Source organism: Emys orbicularis, chromosome 13 (assembly GCF_028017835.1).
Source record: "Emys orbicularis isolate rEmyOrb1 chromosome 13, rEmyOrb1.hap1, whole genome shotgun sequence".
Taxonomy (NCBI): domain Eukaryota; kingdom Metazoa; phylum Chordata; order Testudines; family Emydidae; genus Emys; species Emys orbicularis.
The window spans coordinates 14,237,413-14,256,642 of NC_088695.1; the positions used below are offsets into that span (position 1 = coordinate 14,237,413).

General features: G+C 45.0%; 1 protein-coding gene and 2 pseudogenes across 1 annotated transcript; all 3 read left to right on the forward strand.

The window, feature by feature from the left end:
- The first annotated feature begins 2,970 nt into the window (after positions 1-2,970).
- On the forward strand, positions 2,971-3,890 carry LOC135887643 (olfactory receptor 6C76-like; annotated as a pseudogene).
- A 5,267-nt stretch (positions 3,891-9,157) lies between these two features.
- LOC135888454 (olfactory receptor 10A7-like) lies at positions 9,158-10,129 on the forward strand (annotated as a pseudogene).
- A 7,041-nt stretch (positions 10,130-17,170) lies between these two features.
- LOC135888037 (olfactory receptor 5V1-like) lies at positions 17,171-18,055 on the forward strand. The gene has a single exon (XM_065415850.1). The coding sequence runs from the start codon at positions 17,171-17,173 to the stop codon at positions 18,053-18,055; it is 885 nt and encodes a 294-aa protein (XP_065271922.1).
- The last annotated feature ends 1,175 nt before the right edge of the window (positions 18,056-19,230 follow it).

The window sequence follows — 19,230 nt, forward strand, 5'->3', positions numbered from 1 at the left end:
TCCACTATGGCCTGCATGTTTCCCAGAGTCACTACCCTTGATATCACCCGGTCTTTCATTGCCTTGGCAACTTGGATCACAGCAGCCCCCACAGTAGATTTGCCCACTCCAAATTGATTCCCGACTGACCGGTAGGTGTCTGGCGTTGCAAGCTTCCACAGGGCTATCACCACTCGCTTCTCTACTGTGAGGGCTGCTCTCGTCCTGGTATTCTGGCACTTCAGGGCAGGGGAAAGCAAGTCACAAAGTTCCATGAAAGTGCCCTTACGCATGCAAAAGTTTTGCAGCCACTGGGAATCGTCCCACACTTGCAACACGATGCAGTCCCACCAGTCTGTGCTTGTTTCCCGGGCCCAGTATCGGTGTTCCACGGCATGAACCTGCCCCAGTAACACCATGATTTCCACATTGCTGGGGCCTGTGCCTTGTGAGAGGTCTATGTCCATGTCAATTTCCTCATCAATCTCGTCACCGTGCTGCAATTGCCTCCTCGGCTAGCGCTGGTTTTGCTTTGGCATGTCCTGGCTCTGCATATACTGCAGGACAATGCGCGTGGTGTTCATAGTGCTCAGATTTGCCACGGTGATCTGAGCAGGCTCCATGATCACAGTGCTATGGTGTCTGGTAAGAAAAAAGGTGCACAAATAGTATCTGAGGGAGGGAGGGTCGAGTGACAACATGGCGTACAGGTACAGGGAATTAAAATCAACAACGGTGGCTGTGCATCAGGGAGAAACACAAACAACTGTCACACAGAATGGCCTCCCAAAGATTTAACTCAAAACCCTGGGTTTAGCAGACCGTTGATTTCACGGAGGGAGGGGGAAGCAAATGAATACAAATCTATTTTTTACATCTTTAGCTGGCGGACGACAGTGCAGCATGACTGATAGCCCTCGGCATCTTCTGGGTGCTTGGCAGCAAATACTGGGTGCTTGGCAGAAAATAGTGTACTAAGATTGATAGCCATCATCATCAAGACGGTTCCATAGGACTGAGCATGTCTGCCCAGGTGCCTCTGATTGAACCGCAGTATGACGATGATAGATGTCAATCTTAATACACCATCTACTGCCAAAAGGCAAGGGGCTGCTGCTGTGTAGCAATGCAGCCCCACGTCTGCCAGCCCCACTTCTGCCAGCACCCAGATCGCCCTCGGCCTCTTTTGGGTGCTTAGCAGATAATACTGGGCTCTTGGCAGAAAATGGCATACTACGACTGATAGCCATCATCGTCATTGTGAAGACAGCAGAATATTACTGGGGGGGGGGGGATTGGGGTACATACGGAGTTCCAGCCACTGCTGTACGACGACGACGGATACCAGTCGTAATATGCCATATACTGCCAAAAGGCAGAAGGCAAGGGGCTGGTGCAATGCAGCCCTAAGGCTGCCAGCCCCATGGCTGCCAGCACCCAGATCACCGATGAAGGCTACCAGTCATGCTGTACCGTCTACCGCCAAAAGGCAGATAGATGCTGCTGTGTAGCAATGCCGTACCATGTCTGCCGGCACCCAGATGACAAATGGTGACGGTGAGCTGAGCTGAGCGGGCTCCATGCTTACCGTGGTATGTTGTCTGCACAGGTAACTCAGGTAAAAAGGCGCGAATCTATTGTCTGCCGTTGCTCTGATGGAGGGGGAGGGGCCTGATGACATGTACCCAGAACCCCACGCGACACTGTTTTGCATCATTCAGTCATTGTGATCTCAACCCAGAATTCCAATGGGCGGCGGAGTCTGCAGGAACTGTGGGATAGCTACCCATAGTGCAGTGCTCCGGAAGTCAACGCTTGCCTCGGTATTGTGGACGCGGTCCGCCGACTTGAGCACTTAGAGCATTTTATGTGGGGACACACACAATCGGCTGTATACAACCGATTTCTATAAAACCGGCTTCTATAAATTCGACCTAATTTCATAGTGTAGACATACGGACTAACGTGAGTAACTGTTCTGCCCCCCATTCTGTTTATTTGTTTCCTTTTGTTGTTTTTGTTTTCCATCTTCTCTTTTTTAATATCTTTGTTCTCCATTTTGATAACTTTTTTTCTTATATTTTCATTTCCCCTTTCTCCTTTCTCTCCTTTCTTTTCTTTCACTCATCTTTTTTTCTTCTTTTTTGTTTTTTTCTTTCCTTCCTTTTACTTTGATTTTTTTTTGGTTCCTACATTTTCTGTTTATCTTTTTTCCCTTTCCTTTTTATTCCCTTTCTTCATTTCTCTACTTTCATTTTCACCCTCTCATTTCCTTTATTGCTTTTCTCTATTCCTTTATTTTACCTTTTACTTCTCCTTTCTCTTTTTTATTTCTTTCCTTATTTTTAAGGATAGTCCAAATATTTCTATCAAAACTGTTTTCTGACCCAAAAAATTGGGTTTTCAATTAAACTAAAACCTTTGTGGTAAGAGTCTGCTTTCTGTGGACAATTTTTGACTTTTCATTAAGAAAATAAAAAAACAGAAAGTTGAAGAGTTTTCAGCTGAACACTTTTCTTTTTTCTTCTCCTTTCTCCCCCACACCTCAAAAAAAAAAATTCAAAAATTTGCACAGAGAAACAATTCCACCCAGCTTTGCTATTCTTTATTTTTGGGGCTTTTCTCTCCTCCACTTTTCTTTCCTCTTCTGTTTGCCATTTGTTTCCTCTTCTCATTGTCTTCCCTTCCCTGCTCACATTGACTTGTTGTTCTTCCCATCCCACCCTTTGCCCACAGGGTAAATTTTTATTTGCTGTATTGTTCTTTTGTCTTCTTCACTTTTCTTATTTCACCCTTGCTTTCCTTCTCTACATTTAATCATTTTTTCCTCCTTATCTCTCTTCCTTTTCCTTTTAAGTTCTCTTCTGTTCTTTTCTTTCCTCTTCTCTACTCTTCTGTTTTTCTACTTTTCTTTTCTCCTGTTCATCTGACACATTATTCCCTATTCCCTCCGTCCTTCCTCTACCCCGCACAGATAGCTCCAATGTAGCCATGCGGAACTAAACCACCATAACCGAATTCATTCTCAGGGGCTTTGTCTACCTCCGCCATCTAAAATGCCTCATGGCTGTTGGCTTCCTGGCCTCTTACCTGCTGATCTTGTCTGGCAATATCATGATCATCGCCATCATCCTCTTAGACTGTCACCTCCACAGCCCCATGCACTTCTTCCTCTGGAACCTCTCCTGTTTGGAGATCCTTATTACATCTTCTGTCCTACCCAAGGTGATTGTCAGCTCCTGACGGGTGACAGGTCCATCTCCTACCTGGCTTGTATCACTCAGTGCTACTTCTACTTCCTTCTGGGCTGCAGTGAGTTTGTCCTGTTGGCCATCTGCAACCCACTGCACTACACCATGGTCATGAATGCTCAGCTCTGCTTCCAGCTCGTGCTGGGGTCGTGGGTAATGGGGTTCCTGACCACCATCATCACCATCATCCCCATCATCACCCTGCCCTTCTGCAATGCCAACCAGATCGACCACTTCTTCTGCGACAGCTTGGCCTTCGTCAAGCTGTCCTGTGTGGACATGAGCTTTGTGGAGCTGCTGAGTTTCATGACCTCCTCTGCCATCCTGCTGGGCTCCTTGATCCTGACGGTGGTATCCTATACCTACATTGTTGCCACCATCTTCAGGATAACATCCCTCTCAGGACGCAATAAGGCTTTCTCCACCTGCTCCTCCCACTTCATCATCATCACCACGGGCTACGGCAGCTGCATCTTCATGTATGTCCGGCCTTTGGGCAGTGACACCTCGCTCAACAAGCTGGTGGCCCTGCTCAACACAGTGGTGACCCCTCTCATGAGCCCCTTCATCTTCAGCATGAGGAACCAGCAGATGAAAGATTCCCTGAGGGCTGCCTTGAAGAGAAGCATGAACTTCTCAAGGAAGAATATTAACTTCTGAATGGGTTTTGTGAGGGGAAAAGAAGGGGAAATTAAGCAAGAGTAATAGTTATAGTACTTTCCTAAGCTATAGTACTCTCCTAAGAAGTTGTAGTTCCCTGTTCAAATCCGTTTTCTCCTAAGGCAGAGGGCAAAATTGAAGCTGGGTCTTCTGCCTCCTAGTTGAGTACCCAAATGACTGAGCTAAGAGTGATGAATGAGTCATCCTTCTCATGCCTCAGGCCTCTTGCAAAAAACACCTTTGGTGCCTGACCCCAAGAAAGCTGACAGATAGGCACCTCCCTGGAATCTCCCATTGGCTAGCTTAGATGAGGAACCCCTGAGCATGCTGGCTTTTGTGAATCCCATTTTTAGGTGCCTACCTCTCCCCATTCATTGTGTAGGGAGCCTGGGTGCCTAAACTGAGGCTTTGTGAATCCCTTTGAATTTCTAGGTACATAAAATTCAGCTGCTTCAATGATCAGCACCGGAACATCTATGTCCCTTTGTGAATCTAGCCCATGTTTTCTTGGTCTATTATTGGGGATCCTAGTTGATCCTGAAATACAAATAATAAATAATAAAGACTATGAAATACATGACAGTTATGTAGGAGTGGTTATGGGGTACACATATTGTACCAATGCGATGGTGCAATCATGGTGAAATGGACTGTGCATCATTATCTCTCTCAAGCTAACTGATCAAAATAAATGACTCATCTATCTACCTATTGACTCTATCTATTCAGGATAACTACCACCAAAAGTTCCTGCCTGTGCCCCAGAGCACATGCTCAAGGGGTGCAGGACCTACATCATGCCCCCCTTAGCACTGCCCCCAACAAGTCTCTTAGCACTGCCCCCTGACCAACCAGCACTGAGGGGTGAGAACTGATTTTGACATCTGGAGTGTGAAAAGTTTGACGGGAGGCGTGTGAAGAAATTTGTCAAGGTGTGTGTAGTGGGGTGGTCATCCACTCCGGTGCGGAGGGGCTTAAAACAGCCTAGCAGAAGACTGTTGCTGGAGCAAGTAGCTCCCAGGCTGATTCGGGAAGCAGCCTCAGCTGTGGCCATGCCCCAATCAGGGCCCAGCTGGCCCTTATAAGTGACCATGGGCCAGGAGGGAGAGAGACACACTCTCTCTCTAGCCTGTTGAGAGGGAGGGACCTGGCTGCTGGGAGCATACCAAGGTACCTGAGGTGGAGCAGGGCTGGGGGGAAGGCGCAGGGAGCTGGGGAGCTCCGGCCTGGAAACTCCCCAGGCTACGGCCTAGTGGAAGGCCAAATAAGGTACTGGGGTTGCAGGGGGCAGCCCAAGGAGGTAGGCAGAGGCAGCAGGTCCAAACCCCCTTGCCTGTGATGAGTGGCATTTATACTGCTGTTTGCCCCTGTGAACGGGGGCTAGATGGAGCCTGGGCAGTAACCAAAGACAGAGGCGAGATGGGGATAGTGGGTGGGGATTCCCCGGGGAGGGGAGACCCAGAGACTGAGGGGTGTACTTCCAGGGGCAGCACCCAGAGAAAAGGGCACCAGGGCCGGGAGGGACACGGGGGCCAGTAAAAGTGGGACACCAGCCTGCAGAGGGCGCTCCGATGGCTAGAGAACTAATTCCCAGAAGGTACCAGCAGGAGGCGCTGCAGGTGTGAGTCCCGCACGGCTACAGTGTGCAAGATGTGTATTCCACAACTACATTGACAGCCCACTTGGATTTTCAAAAAATTCTAATTGAGGAGGCTCCCAAATACCATTCAAAGTCAATGGGAGTTGGATGATTGTGAGTCTTCGCCTTCATGTTTTAATGGCATCATGTGCCAGAATAAGAATCCCTTTCCCCAGTGCTTCCCAGTCTGTTGAAAACTGAGACTTTCTTCAGGGGACTGAAACCAATCACAGACTATGTCCACCAGTCTATGGTTACTCTGTCATTTTTGTAGACCTTGATGATATGGCTAAAATAATGAAGGCTGAGATTGTCAGTCACCCAACTTTCCTTGGTTTTGAATTGCATTTGGGAGCCTATGTCCAGCAGACTCCTTTGAAAATCCAAGTCTACAACCATGTAGGGAGTGATATCAATGCTCAGATGCTCCAATCAGGACCGGGGATCTACTGATCTGCCCATAATAAGGGTATAATTGAAAGTTGGTGCCTTCACTGAAGAGCTATCAATTAAAGAAGACAGTTGGCCTCCACAGGAAGGAGGAGAGAGATTATGAAATACATACATACTCAGAACCAGCTCCCTGATGTGCCCTGTTCTCTAAAAATCTTGACTCCCATCTGTCCCCAAGCCACCCGCCCCACACACTATAATTGCTACACCCAATCCTCTCCCAGAGCTAGAAATTGAACCCAGAAAAGCTGATGCTCAGCTACCTGCTATAAACAGTCGATCTTCTTGGAACAGACTTCTCTCAGGTCATTGGAGAAGTGTCCTTACTATGTTATTCACAAACATATTTATAAATCAGAGGTTTTATTATTCATATATCACCTCTTCTTAATAATCATGATTGGCGAAAATCAGGGGCAAGAAAAGATTGGCTCTAAAGGCTGAGACTGTTGCCATCGCAGTGTCATAACTTTGTCAATTGCCAAGATCTGATGTCTCAGAGGAAGGTGACGAAAACCCTTATAAAACAAGGAATTAATGCAACTCTGCACATGAGGACAGAGTTCCTCCAGTGATTCATCAAACAGCTCAGGCTAAGGCTGAAGTACCGACAGTTCCAGCACACTGTCCCACTAACCTGCTTCGGCCCTGTCTTGGGGAGCCTGCATCCAGGTGTCCCAGGTTAGTTCAATGTCCGTGATCCTTCCATGTCAAATAAACTCAAGGCCTGTGCACCACTCAAGGCCTTTGCAGGTTTAGGCTAGGATTTTCAAAGAAGTGAAAGGGAGATCATTGTCTAGTTCACACTGAAAGTTACCCCCAATGGGAATGGCTTGGGAATGACACTGGAGTGAATTTCACCACTAGCCCTTGGCCGCTGAGATGAATTTACCAAGAAGTTTGAAAATTATTTCCAAGGCTGTTGGTGAATACATTTTAGACATGGAGACTTGTCCACTGGGACCTGGTCTGAGAACCACTGCATACATTTCACATGAGACAACAAGCAGCCATCATGTGATAACAAATTGGAGTCATGCCTGCCAGGGGATAGATCTGAACTGGAGATTTAGAAATTAATGGTGGGAAGAGCTGACATCCATGGAGGATGCTGTCCTTGGCTTTCTGTATATCTAACACAAGTTGGAAATGGCCCTGTGAATTTCCCTACAAACACTCTTGACCAGTGTGCCTCAACTCTGTCTTTAAGAAGTCACTCTAGGGATGAGAGGGGAGTTAATAACTACCCATGGTCCAGTGAGTTCTCAGCTCCATCCTGAGAGTGCCAACACTGGGGTGCAATGTGTTCCAAGTTGGATGTTGAGATCATGATGAAGTGAACACCATGTCTCTTTAAAGACTAGTCAGACCTCACACCAGTTCTACCAAGATCTATGCAGTTGAGATCACTGGCAATTATTGCTAAAAGCTTTTGGCCTACCTTTCAATTATATTTTTTCTTGACATTTGTAGATACAATTTATACATCTTTAGAACATGTCCCATGTTCCTGAGAAGCTTATATAAATTGTCCAGGCTCTAAGGGCTTAGACCCTTATTGCAACAAATACATCTTAATAATGAAGAATATGTCTACAGTAAATGCTTGGAGAACTGTCAGTAAACCAATATTCTGACCTTTATGAACAAGTACAGTTGACACTGCAATTTGGATCGGACCATCACTGAATTTAATGGTAGTTTCTTTATTGCTGAGTTGATTTCATTGATCCAAGTGCTTACAAACAGAATACAATTACTAATTCTCCCAGGCACCCATAGTCAGAGAGAACCCTCGGGATTTTATCCCAGTGGTTACTGAACAGTACAGAAAGGATTAACGTCTGAGATTCACTAGCAGAGAAGCTTTTCTGTTAAAGATAAGTCAGTTTCAGAAATGATGGAACTGCTCAGAAGTGGGAAGGTTTGACGGCTAAGAGCAAGGTATTTGTGGGCCAGTCTGAGGCATTTTCCTTCTTTACTATTATGACCCCAAGTTCATTTTCTGAGTCATGAACACCTAAATTATCTCCAGAATTGAAGGAAAAATAGAGCAACCTCTTTCACTCTCTCTCTCATCTAATCACTCAATCTAATTTACTCTTATGTATCTAATCTACAGAATTGTCCTTCATGTCTTTCTCTCTGTCTTATCAAAGGTACTGTGCATAAAGTCTTTCTATCAAGTCAACTAAAGTTAATGAATGACTCATCTATCTGCCTATTGATTCTGTCTGTTTACAATGTCATTTTCAAAGGCACCTAAAATATCTTCATCTACAGGATTGTCTCTCGTCTTACCCAGATTTGAGAGTCCCACAGACACACTGGAGAATCTTGTCTGTCTAGAAGAACAGAAATTGGTCCAGGTGGGTTCCAGTAACGTGAAAGGTAAATCTAACCACATTAGCTGGCAGTGAAGTGTAAGATTAGATGGGACCAGCCATTTGTCTGGGCTGTTTATTGCTGGTTTGTCTAGTGCTTTTTCTCTCAACACTCTGGTATCTCATTCTCATTAATGGGATGGCACTGTGTGAGGTAGGGAAGTGGTAACAAATGTGGGGGTACTCTTTAATAATCATTCTTATGGATGCATGTCTGTCACAATGGGAAAGAAGTCACAGACACTGTGATTTTCCCATTTGTTCATGACTTTTTTGTGTGTGTCCATGATTCACCCTGAAGTGGGGGCTCCTGCAGTGCCTGTCCTGTGGGGCTAGCCCCAACCCCCACTCCAGGAATTGCGACCAAGCACGTGGGGTCACAGCGCCAGTTAGATGTGGCCCAACTGCCCCTCTGGAGTGGACACAGCATTTGCCAATGCCTGTTCCTAAGATGAGTGTGGGACAGGGTGTCAGAATTGCCAACCAGAGATGAGTAAGATCCAAGAGACCGAACACCTGATCTGTGTTCACATAATCATCTATCTATCTATCTATCTATCTATCTATCTATCTATCTATCATGAAATACCATGCAAACCCTGGGACAGGGTGTCAGAATCGCCAACCAGAGATGAGTAAGATCCAAGAGACGGAACACCTGAGCTGTGTGAACATAGTGAGATGAGAAAGGGGATGGGGTGAAGCTGATTGTGTAACTGTGATTCTATCTAATCTATCTATCTATCTATTATGAGATACCATGCAAACCCCAGAGAGGTATTTAAATACCTATGTGGTCTCAACAGGTCCGAGCTATGGAGGAAAACCTAATTGCAGTGACAGAATTTATCTTTCTGGGCTTCTCAGACCTCCAGCATCTGCAGCCCCTTCTTTTCGTCCTCATCTTACTCATCTACTTCATCACACTGATAGGAAATGGCCTCATCATCGCTGTGACGGTTGCTGACCTGGCCCTCAACACCCCCACGTATTTCTTCCTCAGGAACTTGTCAGTCTTGGAGATCTGCTACACTTCGGTGGTCATCCCAAAGACCTTGACCAACTTCCTTTCAGAGAGGCAGGCTATCTCTTTCCTAGGCTGTGCAGTCCAGATGTACTTCTACCTTTTCTTTGGCAGCACGGAGTGTGGCCTACTGACTGTTATGTCCTATGACCGGTACGTTGCCACATGCAACCCCATGCGTTACTCACTCATCATGAGCAGAAAAGGTCTCCGTAAGCTTGGCAGCTGTGGTGTGGATTGTGGGCAACTTGGTGGCATGTGAGCAAACGGCAGCAATATTCACATTACCCTTCCACAGGCCAAATAAAATCAACCACTTCTTCTGCGACGTCCTCCCAGTGCTTAGACTGGTGAGCACGGACACATCACTCATCAATGCCATTCTTGCCTTCCTCACTATGGTGTTCACAATAGTCCCCTTAATCTTAATCATCACCTCCTATGCAAGCATCATCTGGACCATTCTGAAGATGCACTCAGGTGAGGGGAGACGCAAAGCTTTCTCCACTTGCTCCTCACACCTAATCACAGTCATCTTATTCTACTGCAGCGTCTTTATCACCTACATGAGGCCCAGTTCCAATGTGTCTGTGGACACCGACCGAGCCCTCGCCCTGTTCTACACGGTTGTTATTCCGACATTCAACCCAATCATATACAGCCTGAGGAACAAAGAAAAGAAGTCAAGGATGCTCTGAGGAAATTCTTGACCAGGAGTAACATTTGTTTGTTCTCATAAATACAGTTGTTTTTCTGATCATTGAGCCCCATTAAAGTGTCTCAACTTGGGAAGTGTCACAAAGTGGGAAAATGTCTGTATTATTGCTTAAAAATATGATGTATAATTTGGTTTCCCTTTTTAATTTTTGCTGTCTGGCTTAATGTGTAGTGTTAAAGCAAAGGAGGTTGTAAAGTGTGCTGTTAAGGAATCCATGAAGGGTAACACAACGACTCAGATAATTCAGCCTCTGAGGTACCCACTTCAGAGAGTTAAGACAACAATGGGCTGGGTCATCAACTGGGGAGAGAACTAACCTGGCTGGCATGGTCCACATTAGGATGTTTTACTCTTCCTAAGGCTAGGGCTAAGATCAAAAGACCCTGAAGGGTTAAAAAGGAAGTAGTTGGCTTTGCTGGAATCTGACAAAAAGACCCAGATCCATCAGGGTGAAGAAAGACAGATAGACAGACTGAAAGTCAGGAACTGCAGTGGTCAAGCTGTAACTTGGTGCCCAGAGACAACAGGAGACACCAAGGGTAGGTCGTGTCTACCCAGGGGCTGGAGGGAAATGCCAAATGTAGGGAAGACAATGGCCCTATAGGTCTTATTTTATTGTTAAAATCTGCTTCTCTAAGCACTCTGCACGATTTGGACAAATACTCCTGCTTCTATGTCACTGCAAACGATTCCTGACCACAGGGTCCCAAAGGGGAACTTTGGCAGAGTCCAAGCACAGCTGGACCTGAGAGGTAGTGGGTTTGGCACCCGGGAAGGAAGAAGCTGGTGACCCCATTGGAGCGTGGCTATATTTCTGGATCCTACCCCAGAGAGAAATAGAGGCATGAGCCAGCCACATGGAAGGGGTTTGCTCATGGGACTGGAGAAGGGTCTCAGAAGGGGGCAGCCTACCCAGAAGGCATCCAGAAGGGCAGGTCACATTTAAAATCTGGGCTGTATTTTATTACATCCATGTTTTAGGAAAGATGTGGACAAATTGGAGAGAGTATGGAGGAGAACAACAAAAATGACCAAAGGGTTAGAAAACCTTACAGGAAGAAAGGTTAAAGAAACTGGGCATGTTTAGTTTTGAGAAAAGAAGACTGAGGGGGAACCTGACAACAGTCTTCAAGTATGTTAAGGGCTGATATAAATAGGATGGTGATCTATTATTCTCCATGTCCATTGAAGATAAAACAATAAGTAAAGGGGTTAATCTGTAGCAGGGGAGATTTAGTTTATAGATTAGGAATTTTTTTCTAACTAGAAGAGCAGTTAAATTCTGGAACAGACTTCCAAGGGAGGTTGTGAAATCCCCATCATTGGAGATTTTTAAGAACTGGTTGGACAAGACCTCTCATGGCTGCTCTAGGTTTACTTGGTCCTGTCTTAGCACAGGGGGCTGGACTTGATGACCTCTCGAGGTCCCTCTCAGCCCTACATTTCTATGAATGTCTGACAACTACAACTGTCTAAATGACTTCTAATCTCCTACCAACAGCATTTTCTGTTAAAAAAGAAACAAAAATAAAAACACCTGGGAAATTCACTGACAAAAACTTTATGAATGCAGAGTTACAGTTGTATGGGGCTGGTGACATAGCATACCAATGTGCTTTAGCAATTTTGTGGTTGTCACCTTCATTGAGACCTTTGTTTTGCATTGTAACCTCCTTGTTGGTTTAGAACATTCAGATGCTAGTGAAAAAGCAGCCTATCCTGACAGCATCAGTCTTTTATGAGCACTGCTGCCCCTGCTAGAGTGTGGGATGCCTTGGAAAGTGTTTGCGTTTCTTGCTTTCCTGCTGCATTGTCCCTGAAGGGTTTGTCTGGGCTCCCACTGCAAGGTGAGGGGGAATAGGTATAAGTAATTGGATGATGGGAGGAATGAGACAGTTGTTTTGTGATCTAAGCCAGGTGGACTGCAGAGTCCCACTGCCCAAGAAGGATGTCATGCATGGGGTCTGCACCTGTCAATATGCCTCAGAGAGACCCAGAGCTAGGAACAGTGACCAGTCACTATCTAGATCCAGAGAGGTTAGAATCACATGAGAAACACAGTTTGGGTCTGAGTACAACAGACTGATGCCTGACCAGGGGGAGGGCAGGGTCAGGTTGGAACAGCACCCATTTAAATAAATGAGGCAGTTCACACTTCTGAGCTATTGTGTCAGGCTCTCTGCATACTCGGGCAGACATTGCCACAGTGGTTTCACTCGGGTCATTTTTGCTAGGTTGTCTTTGCAACCATACCATCTAGAGACTTAGGCACTACAGGGCAAGGTAGCAGGGGTTTCATGAATGTCACCTAAATCCCCCTTGTGAATCTGGTCCTCAGGTGCCTAAGTTTCCACCAGTAAAGTCCCAGAGGTGCCTACATTTTTGCCAGTGGGCTTTTGGGAAGCCATCAAATTACTGACACCACAGAGCAGCTCAGCCCTGACTCATGTCAACTCCCTAGTGGCATTTACAAACTTGGTGCTCCCTCAGGAATCTCACTTGTGGGGGTCTAATCTGGTAGGTGTGCTCAGAGGTCTCTCTCAATCTCCCCTGTTGAAGCTGTTCTACTCTGTGTATGTACTGAAATCTTCATTGGAGCAGGGAGTGGAACGTGGGGTATTGGAGGAGAACATCCTAGCAATTAGCTCTGTAGAATTCTAGAGGGTGTAGAGAGAGTGGGAATAACTCTGTAGCCTATGGCTAATGCATTCTCCCAAGAGACATTTGCACGTCAACATACAGCCGCAAAGCTACAATGTTGCAGTTGTGTCGCTATAGCATAGACACTTACTTTGTTGGTGGAAGGAGTTTATCCATTGATGTAGTTAATCCACCTCTCTGAGAAGTGGTAGCTAGGTCAACAGAAGAATTCGTCCTTTTACAAACTGGCACCCTGCTCAAGACATCATGGCCCTGTCACACCCTGACCCTGAAAACGCAGGGGAGAGGATCCTCCAAACTGCCTAGAAGGGCTATGTGGGACATAGCCAATCAGGGCCCAGCAGGCTAGTATAAGAAGAGCTGCAGGGCCAGAGTGAGTCAGTTTCTTTCTGGAACTGGTGGAGTGTGTGGCTGGCCGAGGGAGTGAGAAGGAGCTCTAGGCTGGTAACTGGGACCCTATTCAGACAAGGTCCTGAGGTTAGGGTGAAGAAGGTGCCGGGCTGTGGGGAAGTGGCCTAGGGAATTAAAGCAGTGGTATGACTTAGATAAAGGGACCCAGTGGATGGCGGCTATCAACAGGGTCCCTGGTCTGGGACCTGGAGTACTGGGTGGGCCCAGGTCCCCCCCACCCCCATTAGCCACTGGGGGAGTAGTGGCCTGGACTTTGAGGCACCCCAGAAGGGGAACAGAACTCCATAGTGGCCTAGCAAGAGAGCTAGGGCCTGAAGCGCCCAGAGAGGGCGAGGACATTGCCTCCTGGGGAAAAGCCCTGGGAGTATGTCTCGACACCAGGGCTGAGACCATTGATAGATTACGGGACTAATTAAGGACTTGAGCCCAAAGAGGGCTACAGGGAGAGAAAGTGCAAGCCTGCGCACACTCAGCCAAGGGCCCTCGCTAGGGGTGAGAACCCCAACCCCATTACAACCCTGTTTTCAGTTGCTTATAACTTTGCCAAATTCTTTCTGTCAACCCTGCTAACATGGGCAAATTCCATTTGGGGGTGTTACTCCCTTCCTGCAGGTTCAAGGCAAAACTAAATTCTCTAGGCTCCAATTCACCCCTAATTAAAATTTTTGTAAAGCACCTCACACTTTTATATCCACATGTAATAATTTAGTAACACATCACAGGGTACAAATAAGTCCTATTGACTCCCTAAAGCATATGTGGTTTCTCGTGAAAGAGAGGCAGGAGTCAATTTAGAACGGGGAAAAGTGGTGGTATGCTACTGAAGCTTGATCAGCTGTGGAGGTGACTTGAATTCATAGAGTTCTTGGTCCTTCAATTTCCAGAGCAGTCTAGGATAGACTGTAGGATGAAGTTAATAATGTGTGGATCTTATGGTGGGAGGGCATTCTCTAGTTCTCGGCTAAGGCAAACGGAGTCTGGTGTCTCTGCTCACACCACACCCATATCCCAGTCTCCAACTAAAATACCATATTCTACCCCAAATCCAATAAGTGCTTTAAGTTTCTGCTGCGAAATGGTCAAAATAGAATTTGGCATGAAGTTGCTCAAATAAAGATTTGTACCTGGGATTTTTAAAGGACCCCAGGGAGTTAGGCACCCAGCTTCCATTGGACATAGAGGAAAGCTAGCTGGGTGCCTAACTCCCTTAGGCCTCTTTGAAAATCCCAGTCTCAGTCTTTACCATTAGGTAAACCAAGTTTGAAAATCTGACCCAATATGTCATCAATAGGTTTCAGAGTCATCTCCCTATCTGAGAAGTAATGGAGCCAAAATTCATCCCTGACATAAATCCATTCATTTAAATGATGTTAGAACAGATATTTTTCTCTGGGGATTCCAAATGACCCTTAAGAATTGTAGATGCTCAAGACCTCTTTCCTCTCACAGCCCTACAGGGTCCTTTATCAGGGTCATATTTCCCATCCATAGGGCTTAGATGCTTACTTCTGCAGAAATTGTCAAAGACACCAAAAAAAAGTGGCTGTGATCTATGCTCCACTCCAAAGAGCCACAATCTGGCTTTGGATATCAGTGGGTATAGACGTACATCAACACTAACACTACTATTTCCAAATATAATTTACTTCACCACCACATAGTACAGTTACAGGTATTTCACCAGAGAACAAACTGATGATATCTCCCTCCCATTCCGCCCCACACTGGAATTCCACCCAAAGCAGCTTCATCTCTGAACACACAACACATGCTCTGGGGATGTGTTCTCAAGAGTCCTTTTAAAGTATATATATTTAAGTTCTCCTTCAAGGTCCCCATTGTTAGTAATGCAGAGCCAGCACCATTTATTTATTTGAACTGGTAAGTAAGAGATATTTCACATATTGCTGTAGCTATTATAGTGATTCTGAATGTTCATTCTTTCATGGATGTTTTGAATCTCCTTCATCTATCTATCTATCTATCTATCTATCTATCTATCTATCTATCTATCTATCTATCTATCTATCTATTATCGCTCTGGTGAGTTGTATGAAACTTTCTGGTGCTATGGGAAGCACAATTTCATTCTTCTGTAGTGTCTGAAGGGCACAGAAATTTTGAATATATTTGTTTGTTTGTTGTGCTTTTGTTTCTGAATGTACAACTAACTTGCAAACATGAGAGAGTATAATCTTTCTGATTTAGGTAAGGGGAAAACTAATGGATCCTGATATCAACTGGACTCTTGCATTTTGTAAGCTGAAAATCTAGAAACATAAAATAGATCAAAATAAAACATAGGGTGATTCTGTATTTTACTAATGCTTTTAATAAAAGCATCCATCGTCATCATCTTCACCATCATCTCTGTCTCACCAGTCAGTATCTATCTATCTATCTATCTATCTATCTATCTATCTATCTATCTATCTATCTATCTATCTATCTATCTATATCAGGTGGGTAGCTAGCTCTTGTCATAATATTTTTTTCCCATTTCTCTTTTTATTTATTTCCTTCTGTCTCTATCTATCTATCCAACTATTTGTCTCTCTGTTGGAATATTCAAAACTTTCTGGTGTTGTGGAGAGCAGAATCTGGATCTTCTGTAAAGTCTTGTATTAACCTACCTTGCCATTGAGGGGCATGTAGATTTTTATATATGCAATAATGAGAAACTGCAATTTTTGCCATTTAGCTAAACTGAAAACAAATGGACCCCAATACCAAGTGGACTGCCGTACTTTGCATTGTGGAAATATAAAGCAGTTAAAGAAAGAATAAAATGATTGTATATTTTGTATATTTTATTAATTACAAATAAGTTATACTCCTCATCATTCTCTCTCTCTCACCAAATTATTCACTCTCCATCTACATGCATCTCTCTCTGTGTCTTTATCTATCTGTTTAAGTTAATTGAAACTTACAGTTTTTGTGGAGGGTAGAATCTGGCTCTTCAGCAGAAAGACATTGTAACCTACTATGCCCATAAGTTTCATACATACCCTTTTATCCTTTTTTAAATGTTTATTTTAAATGAAATCTGGAAATGTATGGCAGCTAAAGAAATGAAGATTAGATTGTTTTTATATTTTACCAGCTAGTGGTAATAATCTGTCTCTCCACTGTCAGTGTTTTCACAGTACCATGCCTCTGACTGTAGTATTAGATTTACAGTCCATGAAGATTAAAGTCCTTTATTTATCACTTGAATATGTGTGGTATGGTCCAAGGAGGGACAAATTTTCTCCAATACACAAGCACTAGCCCTGGCTAAGGGAAAGACTGGTATCTTAGAGTTAAAGCAAAGACGGTGAATCAGGAGCTTTTCTATGTCCTCCTTCAGGTACTCATAAAGGTATGTGATCTACCAATGAGAGAAGGATTCTTGAGTTCTATCCCAAGCTCAGAAAGGGAGTGAGCTCTATTGTTTAGTGATTTGGGAGTCTCAGAATCAGGACTCCTGGGTTCTATTCTCGACTGTGAGAGGTGAATAGGGTCTATTGGTTAGAGAAGCAGGGGTTGGGAGTCAGCACTTCTGGTTTCTATTCCAAGCTTTGGCAGGTGAGTGGGGTCTAGTGGATTAGCACAGGGGGCTTGGAGACAGGTGTCATGGATTGTATTGCAGGCTCTGGGAGGGAGTGTAGTGTAGTGGTTAGAGCAATGAGGTCTAGGAGCCACGAGCATTCCTCAGCCCTGGGAATGGTGTGTGCTCTAGCAGTGATATCCCTGCGGTACAAGCTCCAGAAGGCAAGCAGGTTCTAGGGGTTAGATCAGGGTCAGGGAGTCAGGATGTCTAGCCTCTATTCCTGGATCTGAGAGGGAAATGTGTTCTAATGGTAAGAGAGGATTAGTGGAAAAAAATTCTAGACTCCTGGTTCTGCCAGTGACCAAACTGAAATATGCAAATTATTGTATCATAACTCCTTTTTCCTTGTTTATACACCATTCTCCTCTCTGCTGCAGACAAGTGAAGATGTGGTCATGGAGAATCAATCCATGCCAACTGAATTCATCCTTCTTGGATTTCATAATATTCAGGGGTTACGTTTCCTACTGTCTTGGGTTATCTCCATCATCTACATCTTCACCATCTTGGGGAACATGCTCATCATCTTCCTCTCCTTGGTGGAACCACGTCTCCAAACCCCAATGTACTTCTTCCTGGGAAACCTCTCCCTCCTAGACGTCTGCCAGACCACCACCACCGTCCCCCAGATGCTGGTGCACCTCCTCTCAGGCAGGAGCAGTATCTCCTATGCAAGGTGTGCAGCACAACTCTACTTCTTCCTGTTTTTTGTGGGTGCAGAGTGCATCTTGCTGGCCACCATGGCATATGATCGCTACGTGGCCATATGCAAACCCCTGCGCTACACGCTGCTCATGAACAGGAAGTTTTGTGTTCTGCTGGTGTCAGTCTCCTGGCTTAGTGGTACACTCAATGCAGCCTTGCACACTTTCCTCACCATCCACTTGCCCTTCTGTGAGGCCAACAGGGTCAACTACTTCTACTGTGATATCCCACCCCTGCTGGCTCTTTCCTGTGGAGACATCTCATTCAATGTCACCATGATTCTGGTCTCCAACATCTTCTTGGGGTGGAGCCCCACCCTGTGCATTGGACTTTCATATGGATACATTGTTTCAAGGATACTGAAGATACATTCCCCTGAGGGGAGGAGCAAGGCCTTCTCCACCTGTGTGTCACATCTCACTGCAGTCCTGCTCTACTATGGGAGTAGTATCTTCACCTATGTCAGACCCCTCTCTAGTTACTCATTGGATAATGATAAGTTAATCTCCCTGCTGTACAACATCGTCACCCCCATGTTAAACTCATTGATCTATACTCTGAGGAAAAGGATGTGAAGAGAGCCATGAAAAAGGTCCGTGTGAAGAAAATGTTCTTCTAAGAGAATCAAGAATACTGGCATTAGTATCTATTTCCATGAATGGGATGTAGTAAGTTAGAACATATAGGTTCTGGAAGTCAGGACTCGTGGGTTCTATTCTTCTTTCTGGGAAGGGAGTGGGTTTTAGTGGTTAGAGAGGGGGGATGCTGGGAGTCAGGATCCTAGGTTACATTTGATGACTCTTGGAGGGGAATGGGTCTAGGGGTTGGAGCAGCGGAGTTGAAGCCCCAGGACTGTTGCAAAGAGCTTTTATATCTATGGATGAAAGCTTTTATAGGGGTGCTAAATGTTATTATTAAATGTGGAGTTCAATCACTAGGAAAGTTTGAGAAAGGATCCATCAATAGAACATTACAATTAAACTGAACCTTAATTTATAAACGTAATGTTACTTGCTGTGTGGCCTTGAACGTGTTTCACATATTTATGAAAGATGTGGACAAATTGGAGAGAGTCCAAATGAGAGTAACACAAATGATAAAAGGTTTAGCAAACCTGACCTATGTGGAAATGTGAAAAAAGGGGGGAAAAGGTGGGCATGTTTAGTCTTCAGAAAAAAAGACTGAGGGGGGGACAGATAACAGTCTTCAAATATGTTAATGGCTCATTTAAAGATGAGAGGGATCAATTGTTCTTCATGGCCACCGAAGGTAGGAGAAGCAGCAAAGGGCTCAATCTGCAGCAAGGGAGATTTAGGTTAGCTATTAGGAAAAGCTTTCTAACTCTCAGGGGAGTTGAGCTCTGGAACAGGCTTTCAAGGGAGGTTGTGGAATCCCCATCACTGGAGGTTTTTAGGAACAGGTTCGACAGACACCTGTCAGGTCTGGTCTAGGTTCACTTGGTCCTGGCTCAGCATAGGGGGCTGGACTTAACCTTTCAAGGTCCCTTACAGCCTGACATTTCTATGATTCTATGATATACATCTGACTTAAAAAATGAAATTTTGGGCCAGTCCTTCAACTACTTAAGCATGTGGGCTCAGATTTCTAAGGGAGCCTAAGGGAGTTAGGCACCCAACTCCCATTCATTTTCAATTAACTCCTTTATGCCCCTTTGAAAATCACGGCCATAAGTAATTGTTGGATTGACTTACATCCTCTCCCCCCCTTCCAATGCACATGAATCCCTTCA

Bases quoted from the DNA above. Each gene is read 5' to 3' on its own strand.
- LOC135888037 (XM_065415850.1), top strand. From the start codon at position 17,171: ATGGAGAATCAATCCATGCCAACTGAATTCATCCTTCTTGGATTTCAT.